Genomic DNA, 20,193 nt, shown 5'->3' on the forward strand with positions numbered 1-20,193 from the left:
GCTTCCTTATTCTGTTTCTACTCTTTCACTGGGTCCCATGGAGGACTGCATCTCTCTAGAAACACTGTTGAGGGAAAAATTGTAAAATCACTCAAACTTGCAAAAGAGAGAATTTTCTGGATGTATAAAATATAGTAGAGACAACCACAAAGAAATCTTAAAAACATAAATGTGATCTTTGAGTTGTACATGGAAGATATATGGTGTGGTGCTTAATATCACTCAGAAAAAAACATATTTCCCAAGAAGTCAAGTCAGTGTGCATTCAGAGATTGCCAGAGGTAGGGGGTGAGTGACAAAGGTTGGGATGGCCTCTCAAACTTCAGCCTAGTCTAATGGGATGCCCCCTGTTCATGAAGGCCCTTGTATCTGAACTACTGCTTACTGTCATCCTCAGACCCAGCTCTGGCAAGAGCGCCATGTGCCAAAGGAACACCCTGAGCTCCCCTCTTCAGTGGCTCCTTGGGGGAGAACCTCAAGACCAGTGCGGAAGTTGTTGCAAAGCAGTCCCCAAAGAAAGGCCTTTTGATTTCCTATCATGTGACCAACCATGTGATCTGGATTTAGTGACCATTTGAAATTTTTAAAGAGTGTGCCAGCCAGTGCTGATCTCACCACCTTCCTGGTATCAGGGATTGATGACATCACTGGCAAGCCAGTAGTCCAATGGGAGGATAAGAAACCTGAAACTGGTCCTGCTAGGCTAAGTAGGTGCAGAGATGCAGCAGCATCACTCACTGAGCTATTGAGGAGCCAGAGGGTATGCCACCGGCTTTCCGGGATGGAGACTAACAGCGTTGGGTCTCATGTCTACACACTCTTTCCAAACAAGATCATGCCAATTTTGTCCAAAAAGATAAATACTGAAAAAAAAAAAGGGAGCAGTGATTGAAGGTGGGGAGTGCAGCCAAAGGGCGCAGGAGTCTGGGGGAGAGGGTGTTCACAGGAACTCTGGTGCTAAAAGGTAAAGACTGTGCCAAGGTGTGGGGCTTGTGCAGCCCATCCCCTCTGTGTGAGCTTGTCTATTGTTGTCACTGTTCGGGTCTTCTTTAGGCAGCCATATTGTTCCAGCAATGTTGTGGGTGTTGCTTCCCTACCATTTCTGGGAGAGAATTATTCTTTCCTAGAGATGATACTTGGTTATCCAATACAAAGTGGTCAACCCTGAAATTTTCTACATACCGACCAAATTAAATGGTCTCAGTACTTTATAGCTATAAATTTATATGTGCATATAGAGAGATATATAGATATATAGCTATAGATATGTGTGTCTGTACATATATGTACATATACATGCATACATATATATGTATGTATATAAATGTATGCATGTATGTATTAATCAAAGTAAAAGAGACCATGAATTTGAGAGAGAATGAAGGAGGATTTGGGGTGGATTGGAGGGAGGAGACATGGGAGGAAAGAGGGGAAATGATGTAATTATATCTGAATTACAATTTTAATGTAAACAAAGTGTCTAGTGAGGCAAATGCAAGACATAAGAAGAGACCAGCAGGCGCTCACCCACAGTGTCCTAGATGCCATTAGCCAGGACGTGACTAATCCTAGGCGTGGTTGCTGGGCCTCATACCAGCATCAGCATCAGTCGTGGGCTTTTCTCTTGGCTGTGGATGCATCTCTCCATCACAGTGCTGCCCAGAGCATGACTCAGCACTGGGCTCCAACTCCTCTGTTGTTACTGTGTCCCTTAATTGCCAGGGTACAGAGCAGGAGGTGGGTGCTGCTGTGGGAGTGCTGGCCTCCTGATGCCCTTTGCTTTTAGGCTACCTTGCCTTGGCATGCTGTGCTGGTGGCTGTCTGTTAAGTCCCAGAAGGATCTCTGTTTTCCTATATAGTTTCAAGGATAAGTTGGCAAAATATTAACAACATTTAAAATAAAGTTTTTCCTGTTGCCTTAGTAAATTTGGTAATCGCTTTAATTTCTATGAAGTATATCCATTAACCCGTCTTTTGTTAATTTGTTTTTGAATAGTTTTCAACTGTTGAGTAATTTTAGTAAACTTTATATTTATTGATTTTATGATGTACTATCTGCTCTAAGCTGGGCTAAGTGCTACTAAAATTACACAAGTAGTTGTAACCATTATCTTGGACAGTACCCCCGGTGAACTGTTTTCAATTTCAGTCTCACAGTGCCACCTCCTGGATATATTCTATAAAAACAACTTAACATTTTTAGCTTTGTGGGTTTGCTGTTTAGCTGCTTTCTGGAACTCCTCACTGTCCTGGAATAGAAACTCCACAGCAAAACTTACAGGCCTAGAGTTTTATTTTTGTCAACATATGCCCTGTGTCAAGGCTTTCCTAAGATTCAGGAGCCCCCTCCTGCAGCCTCCTTACTGCCAGAATCACAAGCGTCTGCCTTAACTCTGCATTGTGTTTACAGTGCTCATAACAATACAAACAGCCAAAGACCCACAGACTAAAGATCTTGAAAAAAATCTCGGGTGGGTTTTCAAGCACAGGGATTCATTCTCTTGAGCATCTGATTTTGCTTTGAAGGTACAAGCTGTGGCTAGTTTCACATCTCCTTTCTAAAGCTAAAAATAGCTTTTGTTAGTGCTGCTTACTAATGTGTCCTTTCTGCTCATGTCCTGGCCTTTAAAAAAAAAACCTGCGCATGTGTGCTTGTTTCTCTATTGTCTGTTCTAATGCATGGTAAGCCCCACTCAGGCACATGGTGAAGCAGAACCCAAGGCAAGGCTATCACAATTGCCTGAAAGAGCTAGCTGATCATTAAAATGGGGATACTCATAAGGTTTGGTCTTCCCTTCCCCTTCTCAGTGCTGGCATTTTGTCTGTTTGGAACCTGGCAGGTCTTGCGTATGCTGTCACAGTCTCTGTGAGCTCATATGCGCATCAGTCCTGTTATATCTGAAAAACAAAACAAAACAGGAACAGAAAGCTGCCTCCTTTGGGGTGACCATCGCATTTGGCTCTCACAGTCTTTCCAGCTCTCCTTCCACATAGATCCCTGAGCCTTGAGGGAACGGGTTGATGAAGGTACCACATTTGGGTGGTGGCGGCTGAGTGGTCCAGAGTCTCCTTACTCTTTGCACATTGTGCAATTGTGGGTCTCTGTGTTACTAACTCCTGTCTACTGCATTAAGAAGCTTCCTTGACGAGGGCTGAGCAATGTTCTGATGGGGTATAGCAGTATATTATTAGGAGTCATTTTATTGCTATGTGCCTTTCTAGCAAACACTAGGTTTTCCTCTAGGCCCATGGCCTGTTTAGTCTCAGGTGCCTGGGCACCTTAACAGTGTAAGTTATGGGTTCTGTCTTACAGATTGGGCCTTAAATCCAATCCAAAAGTGGTTGGTTATTTCCATAACATTTGTGCCCCTGTTGTATCAGTATTGTCTTGCAGGGTGGTAACTATTGTAGGTCATAGGGTTTGTAGCTAGGCAATATTTATTATTGCTTTCCTCTTCAAGTAGCAGACAGCGAGTACCATCCAGAACTATGAACTCTCATTAGGAGAAGTGAAACTTCTAGTTAAGCACTAGTTTGATTTCCACATGTTTAATATTAGCAATAGGGTCTAACCATTAGGTTGTTGAGAGTAACCAGTAGCCTTGGCAATAGCCCATGATGCTTGCATAGTCTATAGGACCCTGTTGGCCAACTCTGAATGGTAATGTTGCATACACAAAAGGATACATTTTGTTCGATTAAAATGTTTTAATGAAAAATAGTATCAATGTGCCCTTTGCCACACCCTTGGTAATCTAAAATCCAGCAATTCCATCTTGGCGCTTGCCCTTCTTCAGTGTTGCTGTCACTTGTATGTTGATAAACTCACGCAGCGTGGCATCAGGACTAAGAATAGTCAGGAGAAGACAGAGAGATGACAGAGTGCTCAGGAGTGTTCTTCTAGAGGTTAAAGGTGAAAGAGCACACACTCAGAGGACACTGCTCAGGCCGGTGTGATACGCGAAGCCCTCGGTGAGGAAAGTGAGCAGCTTAGCTGGCTCTGGAGAAGAAGGAATTTCTTTTCAATACATATTCATTAAAACTAAACCTAGAAGAAAAGGCAGCTCAACTCTTTCTGAGCATATGCACCCAACTATGGAGCAGATAAGTGGACAGAGGGACAGAGACTAAGTCTTGGTGGTTTTCAACACAGTCTGAGCGATGGAACAAGACCGTGTCGTTTAAAAACCCTTTCCGTGTCACCCCCAAATAAAAGGCAAACAGCTAAAAAGCTTTTAACATTCTTTACTGACACCCTGGTTGTCTGAAGACCTTTCTTTCTTATCACCGTCCACTTTCCAAAGGAGTGAACACAGGAAAGTGTTCTTAATAGCCCAGCTGTACCTCTGACTTGACTGTAGTTTATTGCCGGACCCCCGTGCTTACCTCTGTGAGTGTGACCCTGCCAGGACTGGAATGCTCACATGGTGGTTGGTGATAGTTCCCAGACATTTTAGGCAAGGTCTGCCTTTGGGCAAATCATAATATTGAAAAGAAAGGCAAATTTCCTTCTGTTCCCAGTGGCTTGTCTAGGAAATAATAGTGTCGTATTTATTTCTAAAGTATTTCAGGGAATGCGGTAGACAGAGGTGGGCAGCAGCGCGCAGAGGTGGGGCCCTGAACAGCACCGGTTGCTGCAGTCTTTCTGTTCCTATTCTCCAAGCTCTAGTCGCTGTCCTCCGCCTTTTTGCTTGGTGGCCGCATCCTCCTGCTCGCTCTGGTTCTTGGATCACTTTTTATTGCTGCTAGCTAAACGAACAAACTCTGGCTAGTTTATGTCTTTAAAACAAAAAGTTTATATAAAAACATCACTGTGTACATCTATATGAGGGTTTGAAGCAAATTCCTAGATGCTTAAAAGTGCCTCTCAATTTTCAACAACTAGTTCACAATCATAATATAGTCCCCTGAAGGTAGATTTTCTGTCCTCCAGGTCATTTTTTATGAGAACATTTTGCAGCAAGTAAGAAGTTTAACTTCAGAAACCCAAGTACATTTCATACTATCCAGCCCTAACCCTCCCATTAAAGTTTTTCATGCGCTAAGTACTTTTTAGAGATATAAAGTTGTTCTAAATAGAAACAATAGTAGCTACCTTCCTCCAGCCAACTGTGGCAAGAGCATGTTTCTACATGCACACATTAATCCTTGTCTCAACAATTCCCCACCCTACCCCCTCTTTCCTCCACTGTTCCGAGACCTCACAGCTCATTTCTGAAACCTCAGGAGTGGGTCGGATCAGCTTTCACTTTGAACATCTGGCAAAGGCAAACATCAGGATTGGGTTTTCTAAGCCTTTAGGAGAAAAAGGCCTGCTGTCCCCTCACCCCCACCTGCTGACCCCTCATCCACACCTGATGCCCCTCACCCCTACCTAATGCCCCCTCACCCCCACCTGCTGACCCCTCACCTCCCACTTGATTGCCCCTTAACCCCACCTGATGAGCCTCACCCCCACCTGATGAGCCTTACCCCCACCTGATGATTCCCCAGCTCTTCAGGCCCCCATAAAAGAAGTCTTCTTCATTTACAACTTGATCTTTAAATTTTTTTTAGTTGACGTGAAGAGCCCTGCAGTTCTCAGGCATTTCTGAAAATGTTCTCTTTAAACAGGTTTACAAAGGGTCTTTGTAGTTTTATTGCAAAACTTGGAAGCGCTAAGAAACAAGCAGTGTCCTAATGCTGGGACTCTTTACTTTCAGTCCGGCTTTCTGCATTATGTTGATGAGAAAGATGCAGTTAAGTCAACTTTTCTTTTCTAGTTCTGTCAAACATGACCAGCCACCCTGAGGGTGCTATGAAGCTTTGTCATTTAATATAGTAACAAGAAGGCATAATCCAGCCCCCAGCCCTAAGTAACTGGCCATTCTTGTATATTTTTCAAATAGTTTCAGTTTTCAAATTTTCTTTATTAAATGTATTCATCTTATTTTATGTGTGAGTAATTTGGCCCTATGTATGGATGTATACCACGAGTGTGCTTAGTGCCCATGGAGGTCAGAGGAGAGCATCAGATCCCCTGGAACTGGAGTTGCTGCGGATGGTGCTAGGAACTAAACCGCAGTCCTCTGTAAGGACAGCAGGTGTTCTTAACGTCTGAGTCATCTCTCTAGGCTAAGAAGTCATTTGTATACATTGAGAAAACTTCATGAACAACATGCTGCCAATATACACTAGACCCTTAAAATAACCATCTTATTATTCTGTTAGGAGTATGTACAGTTTAGCAGGGTGTGTGTTGTAAGCATCAGGGACATTTTACCATAAGCTTAATTAACTATTTACATTATCATAGTAATATATTGCATTCTCTCTCACACACATACAGGTAATCATGTATACACATGTTGACATCAAAATGCGGGTATTAACCTATGCTTATAAGCGAGATATTCTGATAAATGATATATAAATTTAACAAACAGATCTTTGAGTGTGGCAGACTGTGTCATAATCCTTGAATTCACTGGTGGCCAGGGAGGAGGTCTTCACTGCCCTGGCAAACACTCAGTTAAGAGTTTCCGAATCACTAGAGGATTTCACAGCACCCAGAATCCCTGTGCTTCCAAATCATGTCATCTTCTTCCTTCCCCTAGACCCCATTATACTTGGTAAACCATGGGGAGAGTGGACCCGTGAGGTGCAACAGGTGCAAAGCCTACATGTGCCCGTTCATGCAGTTCATCGAAGGCGGAAGGCGCTATCAGTGCGGATTCTGCAGCTGTGTGAATGAAGGTAAACGGCGCCATTAAGTGCACTTCATAAAGGGGTTTTATTTAAACATACGACGCATGACACTCCTTAGCTTAGGAAAGACAGACCTTTTGTCTGGGTGACACTACTTGTAATGTCCCTAAATGGAAGCCGTTGCTAATGGAAACAGGTTCCTGATATCTGTAGCTGCAGGGCATAAAACCGAAGCATGGTGTAGCTGTCTTAGACTCTTCCCTTTTGTCAATCGTGGGGCTGTTCTTGGTGTTTAGAAAAGGCTCAGATAAATCCAAGGGTCTTTTGCATTCTGACATAAATGTTGAATTTTAAGGAGGTGGAGACGTTGTTATTATTATTCTCTGATTCCATGTGTTTTTGTTTCATCGGTGCACAAACCCACTAATGTTGATGTTACTGTGAGGGAGGACACAACAGCGAGAGCTCATAGAGAAAACAGTTGTCCCACAAGCACGAGGGCGTGACTTTGGTCCTCAGCACCCATATGAAACCTAAGCAAAGTGTGGTGATGCATATGTGTAACCCTCAGGGCTGAAGAGGTGAAACAGGAGAATTCCCAGGGCTCCCTGGCTGGCCAGCCTAGCCACGTGGTTGAGCTCCAAGTTTCAGAGACCCTGTCTCAAGTAACAAAGTGGATGGTTCCTGAGGGACAACAGCTGAGGTTGACCTCTGACCTCCTTTGTGCAGCCATGTACACGAGAGAGAGAGAGAGAGAGAGAGAGAGAGAGAGAGAGAGAGAGAGAGAGAGAGAGAGAGAGAGAGAGAGAGAACCAGGAGAACTGTAAGAATTGCAAGAGAAGGCCAGGAGATGTATGACTTGAATTTTGGTTGATGATAAGTGACAGATAATGCCAAGTGTTAGTGAGCATGTAAAATTAATTTGAAAAATCCCATTATGTATAGGTGTGTGAGTGTGAGTGAATTCTACATTAAGCTATATTGAAATTGCCATTCCACATATTGCAAACCAGATTACTCAGAAATCTGTATAGCACGTGCATTTAACCAAGTCACCGTTCTGTCCCATCCCTCCATTTATTCACTTCACTGAGATTGTCATCCTCCCTTCCTGTAATCTTTCAAGACCTTGAATTTGCCAAGTTCAGGGTCAAATGCGTAAATGTAAACTCCATAGATCTCATTTCTTAAGGAAGTAGCCATGATATGGTTAAGAACATTGAATAATCTAGCTTCCCTTAAGTTGTTTGAAAGTTCAACTTTAGAAAAAAAAATAGCCCTGTTACAATTTGCGTAAGTCCGTAGCTGAACTTAAAGCCAAGCATTGGTTTCAGCCCAAGAGGTCCGGCTTTTGTGGTTCTTACAAAGGGAGATGCTGTCCTTAGCAAAATACTTAAGGCAGAAGCACTGGTGCCTTTCCCACGTACTGTGAACAGAAGTTTCGCAGCCTTCCCTGGCCATCTCCAGGCAACAGGAGCTCTTTCGAGCAGAGACACCAGGCCTTATTTGTCCAAGTGTTCAGTGTGTGAGTCATAAGTCTTGCTCTGCCTTTGGGTGACTTCCAGAACCTTGTTAGAAGCAACCTTCTGAGACATTTGAATCGAATTAGGCTTCAACTGAGATCTTACAAGTGCTGTCTTTCCCTAATACAGTATTCTTCTGCACCGGGAGGGCCAGATGCTAGCCGGTTATCCTGTGAATGCCAGGGGCTGAAGGCATTTCTTAATTAAGGTGTAACAAAGATCTTAGTTGATAGTATAATCCAAATAATTGGCATTGGTCTCTATAGAAAACTAAATTTTTAAATAAGAGGTAACTAAGTAAAGGCACATATCTGGATGTGTAAGCTTGAAAACGGCAGCACTTTTTCCCCCTAGGATTTCCAAAATTACAAATGTTCATTGCCACCAAGAACCTTTATGTGCTCAAAAACTATCATTCTGCATGAATGTGAATATTATGGTCTATGGTTTTCTGTATGTATAAAATATTTCATGATTAAAATGTAGTAGTACATTTTTATTGAGAAATAGTAATGAAGCAGTCAATACTGGTGAAAATTATATGTAAGTTTACATAGTCCTATAGATAGAATTCCAGACAGATTGATTTGACTATTAAAAAATCAAAAGTTATATATGGTAAACTATTATAAACAGAATTTATAAACATAATTATAAACATAAATTATAATGATTTACAGCATACACAAGGGTCAAAAAGCTAGTGAGTTTTAAAAACTCATATTTTTCACATACTTCTATGACATGCTCTCAAAACAGCAGATACTGAGAACAACTTGTCTTCTTTCTCCTAACTCCTTTCCTTTATGATACATTTTGAGAATCTGTTAGGTTGTCTGCTTATGAAAACAAAGGATTTCCTGCCCTATTTTGCTTTCCTTAGTTCCTCCATTCTATTTCCAACATCTGGACCACATTGGGAGGAGAGTGGACCACTACGAGAAGCCAGAGCTGTCGCTGGGATCCTATGAATACGTGGCTACTTTGGATTACTGCAGAGTGAGTGTTGCCAGGACTTAACGTGTTTCTGTGTTGATGCTGAGTTTCAGCGAACAGTGTCCCTATGTACAGACACGACTTGGCTCACAGAGAGAGCATCTCCTGTGAGATGCAGTCTCTTGTGAAAAGCATTCTGTTTTATGGCAGTATTCCAAAAGTATGATAAATGGGAAATCTCACCCCGAAAACAAGACGCCAAGTAACTGTAACCTTTGGAGCTTCAGCTTCGCCTTCCTTTTATCTAAGTAGAGATTATGGTAAATGCACACGGGTTTCAAGTTTAATTATAATCTAAAATGTAAATGAAGTAGAATAATGAGGCAGGGATTTGGATGGCGAAAAAGTTTATTTTATATATATATATTAATATATATATTAATGCCATATAACCTAAAATGTAAATAACAGAATCATATTTTTCTCTTATCATTTTAGTTACTCTTAATGATTTTTTATAATAAAATTAGCATTTGTTGAACACCATGTGTGTGTCTCTGCTAGATACTTCCTACATATGTGTTGTATTCTTTAGCGCTCACAGTGAGCCCATGTGTTGTGTGCCACATTGTATGAGGACAGGCGAGAGAGGGCGTAAGCTGCAGATCATATGGACAGAAAGTGATGGTACCCACTGAGACTGTCACTCCTGCTAGTATATCATGAAATGTGTAGGCATGTGTTTTTAAAAAGTGAGCATGGGGCTGGAGAGATGGCTCAGAGGTTAAGAGCACTCACTGACTGTTCTTCCAAAGGCCCTGAGTTCAGTTCCCAGCAACCACATGGTGCCTCACAACCATCTATAATGAGATCTGGTGCCCTCTGTTGGCCTGCAGAGGTACATGAGGCAGAGCACTGTACACATAATAAATAAATAAATAAATATTTTTTAAAAAGTCAGCATGGAGTTTCCCTGAGGAAACACAAACCTACTTTTCTTTCTGAATAAAAATGTAAATTTGGTTTTGTTGGTGTTAATTGTAATTCATTTTGACATTTTCTGGATACTTTGCATATCCAATTTGTCTTCATACTTTTAAGAATTACCTCAAATTAGCAATATGATAAACAAGTTAAAAGAGCATGCCTGATAAGAGGCATGTGTAATTTATATACTGGGAAGGAAGAATGGTCAGAGTGCGGGAGGAGAGCTGGGTCGTAAAGGTATATAGAGGGAAGTGACGTGAGCAAATTAAACCAGGAGCAGATACCAGGTGTGGTGGCGCACGCCTTTAACCCCAGCACCTGGGACGCAGAGGCAGGTGGATCTCTCTAAGTTGGAGGCCATCCTGGTCTACATAGTGAGCTCCAGGACAGCCAGAGCTATAGAGTGAGACTCTGTCTCAGAAAAACAAAGAGAAAATGTAGAAACAAAACAAAAAACCAAAACATGAGCTGAGAACAGACTGTGGATGTGGAAGGAGAGACTACAGAGTGACCAGAAGCGAGTCACAGAGGTACAGATGACTCAGTCACGTCTCCTCAGGGGCTCCGAAAACAGTGGCAGTGACTGACGTGAACTCATATGAATCCAGGCATTTTTAAAGCACTCTGTCAAATAAAACATATTTACCACCACCGTCCTGGCTCAGGTCCAGGGGCTCTGTGGCTCTGTGCGGGGAGTATTTTGGAAATGGCCGCTACTTAACTCGAGAGAATGCGTATCGGGGAATGAGAATTAAACTGAGAAAGTATTTTGAGACAAATCTGTCCTTCTATTTCCTGCCGGGCTTAGCATTGTGTTTTTGAGCTTTTAGATTTTTTTTATACACATGGCAAAGGAGTTGTCAGGACTGACAATATGTGGGAGAGCTTCTAGGACTGGGGATGGTTAAACGAAGGGAGGCACAGATACACACACACACACACACACACACACACACACACACACACACACAAACACATTCACTGTTAGGCCTGAGTGTTTAGAACTGTATTGTCCTGTTGGATATGTTCCCCTTAATGCATGTGGAGTGTTCTTCCCTGTCTCTTCTGATTAGCTTTGGTTTGAAGTCTATTTTTATCAGATATTAAAATAGCCACACTTGTTAGCTTCTTGGATACATTTGCTTAGAATACTTTTTTGTATCCTTAATCATCAGGTGATGTCTTCCTCGATAGTGAGTTACATTTCTTGGATGTAACAAAAGTGATTTTTTAAAAAAAATCCCATCTGTTAGCCTGTATCACATTCTTGGGTTTTTCCTCCTTCTTCTACCTCTATTATTTATATATATGGGTTTTCAAAGTGTCCGGTTTTCCTGGAAGTTTTGTTGCCTGTATTTTTTTTTTTTTTGACGTTTAACATTTTCTTTGACTGAAGTATCCATTTCTTTCACCCTGTCCTCAGCATCCCAGATTCTTTCTTCCACTTTTTATACTCTGTTGTTGAGGCTTACCTCTGGGGTTTTTGTTGGAATTTCCAAATGTTTCATCCCCAGTATTATTTCAGTTTGGGCTTTCTTTAGTGCAATGGTTCTCAACCTTCCTAGTGCTGTGACCCTTTCATGCAGTTTCTCATGCTGTGGTGACCCCCAAGCATAAAATTATTTTTGTTGCTACTTCATAACTGTAATTTTGCTACTGTTGTGAATCATAATGCAAATATCTGATATCCAGGATGGTCTTAGGCAACCTCTGTGAAAGGGTCATTCAGTTCCCAAGGGGGTCACGACCCACACGTTGAGAACCACTACTTTAGTGGTTCTATTTGATTGTTTCAATTTTACTTTTATACCCTGAAATGCTTTCATTATCTCACTCAGCTGTTTGTCTTTTTGTTAATGCATTTATTCATATCATCTTTAAGGTTCTGGAGTGTGTTCTTAACTGCCATTTTGAAGTCTCTCTCATATGCCCCAGCTGGACTGCTTTTCTCAGGGCCTTATTGCAGTACAGTTGCTGGCTTCCGGAAGAGGCGTGTTGTCTTGGCTGTTCATGTTTGTGCCTTTGTGTTGGGATCCTGTCGTCTGGAACTATGATGTTTGAGTTGTTTCTGGTTGAGTGTTTTTGTTGGGTGGATGTTCAGTTCACTGGTTGCTGTTGCCCACTCTGGATCTTAGACAGTGTGTAGGGCCTGCTAGGGAATGTTTCTGCTGGTCAGCATGAGACACAAAGGAATAGGGATGCTCTAGAAGGAAAGGCTGAGACGGGGAGCAGGAAAAGAGCTAAGGAAACCCTGAGTCTACACCAAGAGGAAAAATTCCCAGTGGAAGGCTGGGTGGGAAGAGGGATTCCTGCAGGCCAGCTGCAGCAAGGCTGAGAGTAAGTCCTGAGGTCCAGAGTGGGGGACAGAAATGATAGTGAAAGTCGCTTACCTGCGTCTCAGCCCAGTGTTGAGGTCTCAGGAGAAAGTGTCTCCACAGGTTGGTGGCTAACATAAAGGAATGGATGTGGCTGGAAGGAAAGGTTGAGAGGGTCTGTGGGAAAGAGCTAGGGGGCTCTGGGTCCACGCCAAGCAGCCAGAAGAAGACCAAATGGCTGAGAGATACGGAACAGTCAAACTCACTGTCAGGTTTGAAGCCTTTGCATTGCAGTGCTGCCACTGATAGAAACCGGAAGGCAGTGTGCTTTGGAGGAACTACAGATTAACTTTACATGTGTTTAAAACAAGTCTTAGTGAGTGAAGGATTCCCGAAGAGATGAGCTGGCTAGAGTTACAAAACAGGGCAGTGAGAAGACCTTATGGTGTACGAGAGGACAGGAATAGTAAGACACAATTGGGATAGTCACCAAGAGGTCTTGCTTTAATTAATGGGGATGGTTGCTATTTTCATTTGACATGATCTGTATTATGGACTAGAGGAGATGAGACTCGCAACTTATTTGAAAAGAAAACCTCACATAGACACCAGCAGAGCTCCCTCGTTCCATGGCTGTCCTAGACTTTGGATTGGAAAAGTAACATTTTCAGATTGATTTTTAAGTCTTATAAGTTTTTATTTGAACTGGAATACTTTATTAGAATAATAATATGTCTGATCTTATAGTAGATATGGTCTGAATCAATGAGACCATTTATAATTATTGTCATCTAGTTATATAATAATTGAACTATATTTTAATTGTAGAAGATTTTTTATGCTTTATCATAAGACGAAAACCTGTTGGTCTTGGGACTTTGGAGGTCACTGATGATATTTGCCTGTGGCTTTCTTTTCTAAACATTTTATAAATCCCAGCTGAAGGATTGCTTCCTTATGAGCCATTTGGACACCAGCCAGATTGGGGAACAGTGAGAGCTCATTTTCATAACAGCTGCTTTACGTTACAGTGACCGTTGCAAAGACACAGAAAAGGGGCCATTTGTCCTTACCACAAATATGAAGTAAAATTGGAAAGTATTTTATAATGTACATTTTAAGGTATGGCACTAAACCTTAATAGACATTTTCATATCTGTAGTTGAGCGTGTTGGTATATTCCTGCAATCTCACCAGTGGGGAGGCTTAGGCAAGAAGATTAACAGTGTATTTGGGGCCAGCCTGAGATACACAGCAAGACCTTGCCTCAGAAAGAAAAAGAAGTTATATCTAAAACCAAAGGAACTTGTAAGAGAAGAAACCTGAAAAATCATGGTATCCCAGTTCATAAAGCTTGGCTACAGCTTCCAAAAATGTTCATTTTCACTTATAGTCCTTTTTTTTTTAGCATTTCTTCCCAGGGCCCAAAATGCATTTCTTTCTGTAAGGGAGCATGCTGCATGCAAGGCTGGCTCCATACTGAGCCTCCCTTCTGTGGTCGTGGTAGAGGACTCTCAGGAGGTATAAAAGTGAGTTCTCTCTCAGTTAAACATATAGAAAGTTCACATCAGAACCTGGAAAATAAGCAGCTGCTTTTATCCTTTTATAGCATGAGGGGCGGGGGGACGGACGGACTGACTTTCCTAGAAAGCTGTTTGATCCACAGATGTTACAGCCTGAGAATTGAATGAAACATCTGGTAGGCCTCAGGAGTTCGTTAGCATTTCATTATGGGACGTGCTTACTTTGTGTGTGCTTCTGTGCTGTGTTTGCTTTCCTGCAGAAGAACAAGCCTCCCAGTCCACCGGCCTTTATCTTCATGATCGATGTCTCGTACAGCAACATAAAGAACGGTCTTGTCAAGCTCATATGTGAAGAACTGAAGACCGTGCTGCAGAGACTACCCAAGTAAGGGGACTGCTGCTGTCCTTCTAGGAAGTAAACCGCGTGGCTGAGTTGGTGCAGACAGGCCCGTTAATGCCGTTTGCTCATGAGAACATTGTGGTTAGTTATAAATCAAACTGCGCCGTTCTTCTGAGTATTTAAAAATGTCAGAGTGGATGTTTGTATAAAGAAAAGAAAAACAGAGAAAGAGAAACAAGGATGGGTAAGTGAAACATCGCAAAATACTTTGTAAATTACAGGAGAATCCCAACAGTAAGTAAGTAAGTGTGTGGGGAAAACTTCTGAAGCCTGCTCCACAGAAGACATTGCTTGGTTGCTGATAGTGGCAGAGCCCAAAGGGTCCCAGAAAACTGAGCTATTGTTACATGGAGGGATGGAATCTTTTAGCCACATTCCCTTCTGTCCTTGTGATGTGACCAGGCTCCATGCTGCCGCCTGTGTGTCCTGGCTTAACAGTGTGAGGCCAGCTTCTCTCTTCTGTCATTCCAGCAAGCAACGCTTCGGAGGAAAGACAGAAGTTCTGTGTTCGACTGCAGCTAAGCAGGAGACTATACCCTGCCGTGACTCAAAGTCAGCCATGCATGCTGCTTTTAAAAGGCTAACCGGTATATTACTTGCTTTAGCACGAAAAAGGGAAATAAAATAGATGGCAATTTTAACCATAAAATATAATTGTGTGCATGCATAGCCTACGTTAAATTTGGCAGAAAAAAAAATAGGGCAGATTTGCTGTGACAGGTGAGAAAGGGGGTACATAGGAAGCACTTTTACGGAAATAAAACCCTTAAAGAGAAATTTGAAAAGTTGCAGGAAGTGGCTCATAGCATCCTTTCATTTTTCTCCCTGGTCTTCCTGGCTAAAACTAATACCGTGGCTAGGTTTTAGTAGTTGCCTCTGTGGACAAGCTAGCTATTTAGGACTGGAGCTTGCACCTATCATGGAGACACAGGTGTAAGGGAGTGCTGTCTCCCTGCCAAGAGGCCATGCATAGAGGAAAGGAAGGTCAGGACATGCTGTGCGCTCCCCGCCTTCTACCGCCTCTCTGTCTTGCTGAGCACGTGGGGAGCAGCATCTGTTCCAGACAGGGGTGTTTGGGTAAGGAAGTGCTTCTCGGCCTTTGAGTGCCCACTCCTCTGTACTCTTTCCACCAAAACTGATGCGTTGCCTATGAGAAACTCAGAGGAGTGGGCTCTGGACCTCCCAGGAGCAGCCTTGTTTGTATCTGTTGAACTGAACTCATAATATTGCTGAGATGGTTTGTAAAGCAGGGAGGATGTTTGAAAAACACTGAGGTGACTTCACACAGGCCTGAGGTGAAACGTGAGCTGGAGCCAGCTGCAGGTGGCAAGCAAAGCAACCTCCCCCCCCCCCATTCTGCCCCCATCCCCCACCCTGCCTCCGTGCCCTGGGACTGCCGGGTCTCACATTTTCAGAGAGACTTGAAAAGGATGGGCTTTCTCTAGAGATTATGTGCTTCGTTGTGGAAATTCTCTCATGGGCTGTTTGAAGTTTAAATCTGAATTTTGCGTTTAGTTTGAAAGAGAGAGAGAGAGCCACCACTTTAGTTTATGGAAACGGGCCCTCCTTTCATTGTCTCCACTGAGTCAGGCTAGCCTGTCTTCACCAGCAACCACTCCACAAGCCCCTTGCTCCTTACCAGTGTGTAAGGTGTGCAGTGGTGTGACATTTGCAGTGGGTCTGAGATCTGCAATGACACATCCCATAGTTCTCACTGTAACTGTGCCCTCTGTGGCAGAAGTCAAGAGAGGAAAGTTGAAGGTTACAGCTGGTTGCTCTCTGACTCTGTTCCAATCTCTCTGAGCTGCAGATTTTCAAGCCAAGTGTCTTCATTTTTAAAAAAGAGACCCAGCTGCTTTCAATCTGCAATTTGTTTTGGTCTCTGCACAGATACAGCTTTCTTTGTTTCTTTCTCTGTTTCTTTCTTTCACTGTCAATACTGCCCCATCGATTTGATTTCTCTTTTTGTGCTGACCCAGGTGAAGATTTGATTTCTCTTTTTGTAATAACGCAGGTGAAGTGTTTTTCTTTTAACATGGCGTCTATAAAGCAGTCTGCATGTGCTTGGTGTTCTAGAATGTTCTGAATCTTCTGAAGAGTCCTTTTCTCTTCAGTTTGAATTTGTATTTGGCCTTGTAAAGTTTCTAGGTTATTCTGACTTCTTTGGAACAACCAAGAAAAGACTTTAAAATCATTCATGTGTTATTCCTATCAAATTATTGGGTAATTTTGACTTTTTGTCTACTTGAAATGTCAGTGAACTAAAATATTGAAAACGGGGCTGGCAGGACAGCTCAGCTGGTAAGCACATGGCTTCATTTTATTTTATTTCGAGTGTAAGAGCCTGAGTTCAATTTCTAGACGCATGTAAGAAGGCCAGGCACTTTGCGGGGCAGCTAATCCAGCATAACTGGTGAGCTCCTGGCCAACGAGAGACTTTATCTCAAAGGAAATGCATGATGTCCCGAAGAGGACACCGAGTGCTGTCTGCTGGCCTTCACTTACCTGCACACAAGTAAATACGCATAAACAGTATAAAAAATACAACTGTTTAAAAAAATTAGACGTACATGAATTTGGAATTTTTGATTTATCTGCTTAGTAATGTCTGCAGTATTGCTCTGTAAGATTCATCTGTTAAACAGTCGGGCTGCAGTTGGAACAAGTGCAGCTGAAAAGTGGAAGAGTAAGGCCAATTAACCCCCAATATCTTCATGTTCCCACAGAATCATACAGAGTCCTTACGTGCACACAGAATCACACAGAGTCCTTATGTACACACAGGATCATAGAAAGTCCTTATGTATACACAGGATCACACAGAGTCCTTATGTACACACAGGATCATACAGAGTCCTTATGTACACACAGGATCACACAGAGTCCTTATGTACACATAGGATCATACAGAGCCCTTATGTACACACAGGATCATAGAAAGTCCTTATGTACACACAGGATCACACAGAGTCCTTATGTACACACAGGATCATACAGAGTCCTTATATGTGCACAGAATCATATAGAGCTAATGGAGAAAGGTATGTTCATGTGATATAATTTATATATTATAATGTTGGGGGAATTTTCAGACAATTATAACATTGAAGAAGTTTTTGAATAGGTTTGTGTTTATTTCTCAAGTTAAAAAAAACATTTTTCTATGAAGATAAGTGATAAAAGATGTGAGATGCTCTGATTAAATGCTTTTTTTTTTTCTGAGACAGGGTTTCTCTGTGTAGCTTTGGCTGTCTTGGACTCACTCTGTAGACCAGGCTGGCCTTGAATTCACAAAGACCCAACTGCCTCTGCTTCCTGAGTGCTGGGATTAAAGGCATGTGCCACCACTCCTGGCTTTTGGTTAGATGCTTTTAAAACGTTAATTTAGATTGTCAGTGATCCCTACAGATCCCAGGATGGTCCTTTCTACCTAGAATATGCCCAAATCCTGTGAAAGGTGTCAGTCTGGAGGAGGGACCGTGTGTGTGTGTGTGTGTGTGTGTGTGTGTGTGTGTGTGTGTGTTTCTACCTACCCAACCCCTCTGTGTATGTGTGTGCATGTTTCTACCCACCCCCTCTCTGTGAGTGTGTGTGTTTGTGTGTGTGTGTGCGCGTGCGCGCACCAGTGCGTGTTTCCTCCCCCACCCCGTGTGTGTGTGTGTGTGTGTGTGTGTGTGTGTGTGTGTGTGTGTGTTGCCTTATTTGACTCCATAGAATCAGCCACTTACGACTTAACAGACGTTTTTACTTATACAATGAGAGGTTACTGGGAACCAAAAGTGAATGAATAATGTGCTGGTGAACTGTTTGTCAAATAAAGCTGCGACCTGCAGCATTTGTTCATTGCGCATGTCAATATTTCTAGCCAGGCTGAGTTTAAAGCAGAGTTGCACCATCGGGTCCTGACTTTGGACTTGTTTACAGAAGAGCAGAAAGAAGGAGTTTATTTTGGCTCACAGCTTAAGGGTATACATTGTCATGGCAGGGAAGCCAAGCTGGGTCAGTTACATCACATCTGCAACCAGAGAGTAGAAAGCAATGAGCACCCCTGTACAGCCCTCCCCATCTCCCTCCCCCTCCCTCTCCGTACCTCTTTCCCTCTCCCTCCTCCTTCCTATCTCCGATTATTTATTTTTAATTATGAGTGTATGCACATGAGGGCAACTTTCCAGGCTTATAGAAGAAAATTTCAGATTCCCCTGAGGCTAGAGCTACAGGAAATTGTGAGCCACCTGACATGGGGGCCGGGAACTGAACTCAGGCCTTCTGTAAGACCTCTACATGCTGTTAACCACTGAGCCATCTCTGCAGCCTAGCTTTGTCTTTTTTATCCGGTCTAGGACACCCCTGTCCCCCCAAGGAAAGTTACTGCCCACCTTGGGGATCAGTTTTTGATCTAATCTAGATAATTTGTTACAGACTTGCCCAAAAATCTGTCTGTCCGTTGATCCTCAATCCAGTCAAGTTAACAATCAGAATTATGCATTACGGGCTCTACCTCGACACCCCCACAGTCCAGTGTTTCACCAACATATAAGTCATCCTCAAGAAAACACCAATTCTCCATCGCAGTAGACACTGGGAAATGGCGCAGGGGGCGGGCCTTGGCTGGGGACGGTGGACGGGGCAAGTCTTCGGCATTTCCTTCTATGAGCTTCTGGCTACACACTAAAAGTCCAAGGAAAATGCTTTACAGGAATTTAAATGAGGAAATTACTTCTAGCTGGTGACCTCAGGGGATTTCACAGAGGAAGAAGAATTTATGTTTGGTCCTGACAAGCAAGATTTTAGTAACAGAGGCAGAGAAAGCCCTGAAGCAGCACAGTATTCAAAATGTAGCTCAGGGCGGCGCAGCATACAGCAACTCAGGACATACAGCTACACATGTGTGTGTCTACACATGTACAGACCTATAGATGAGGACTTTCACTTCTGATGGCATTGCAAATGTCCAAACTGTAAGCATTACTCATTGCTTTTACAACAGGTTATGAGAACCTTTTAAACTTCACCCATTTATCAAAACCACAGTGGAGAAAGAAGCAAAACAGGTAAAACAAAACAGTTTTATCAGCCTGTACTCTGGAGTATGCCAGGGAAGCTGATATTTCACACACACACACACACACACACACACACACACACACACACAGGTTCATTAATTGATTATTGTTTGAGGGCTGTTTGTTTGTTTGTTGTTTTTGAGGCAATCTCTGTAGCTAAGGCTGGTCCTACACTCCTAATATTCCTGACTCTGTCCTGTAAGTACTTGGACTGCAGACAGCACCACAGCCTCAAGGCATCATTTATGTTATGGAAAAATTCAGAAATGAGCCAAGTAGATTTCCCCAGGAGAGGGTTTCACTGAAATCTAAGAGTCAAAGAAAATGTAGCGTACCTTTTTTGTGGTTGTCACCGAGACACTGAGCATTGTGTAGTATTTGCCAATGAGACTCAGAGTGCCTGAAGTATGGATATTTTATTTTAAGGCAGTTGGAAGTGGGCAGGGATGCAGTCAGGAAGCAAGTGATTGGAGCATGTGCCACTAAATTCAGAGTCTTCACTATTGACTGAAGTGAACGCATTCATTCTTCTATATTTTCAGGAACATTAACACCTTGTTTGGAATTCCTAAAAGAAAAGATTTGGAGATTCCATCTTCTCATGACTATCACAAGCAATCTTATTTATAAGTGTAATTTTCTTGCTATTTTATGTTTCTGTGGTGTGCTGCTAAAATCTAGCTATTGTTGCACTGGTGTTTAGTAGGATGGCGCAGTAAAAGTGTCATGCAGGAGCTGAAAGTCAGCAAACAGCTCTCC

General features: G+C 42.6%; 1 protein-coding gene across 2 annotated transcripts in view; it reads left to right on the top strand.

Moving 5' to 3' along the window:
• SEC24D (SEC24 homolog D, COPII coat complex component) overlaps nt 1-20,193 on the top strand; it is an 88,115-nt gene that overhangs the window by 40,995 nt on the left and 26,927 nt on the right. For both annotated transcript variants that reach the window (XM_084755905.1, XM_084755904.1), the window contains exons 9-11: nt 6,597-6,735; nt 9,094-9,209; nt 14,232-14,356. In XM_084755905.1, the coding sequence (XP_084612031.1) occupies nt 6,597-6,735; nt 9,094-9,209; nt 14,232-14,356 (380 nt within the window). The remainder of the gene's footprint in view (nt 1-6,596; nt 6,736-9,093; nt 9,210-14,231; nt 14,357-20,193) is intronic.

The sequence above is a fragment of the Acomys minous genome (assembly GCF_964271855.1).
Source record: "Acomys minous genome assembly, chromosome: 14".
In the NCBI taxonomy this organism is placed as follows: domain Eukaryota; kingdom Metazoa; phylum Chordata; class Mammalia; order Rodentia; family Muridae; genus Acomys; species Acomys minous.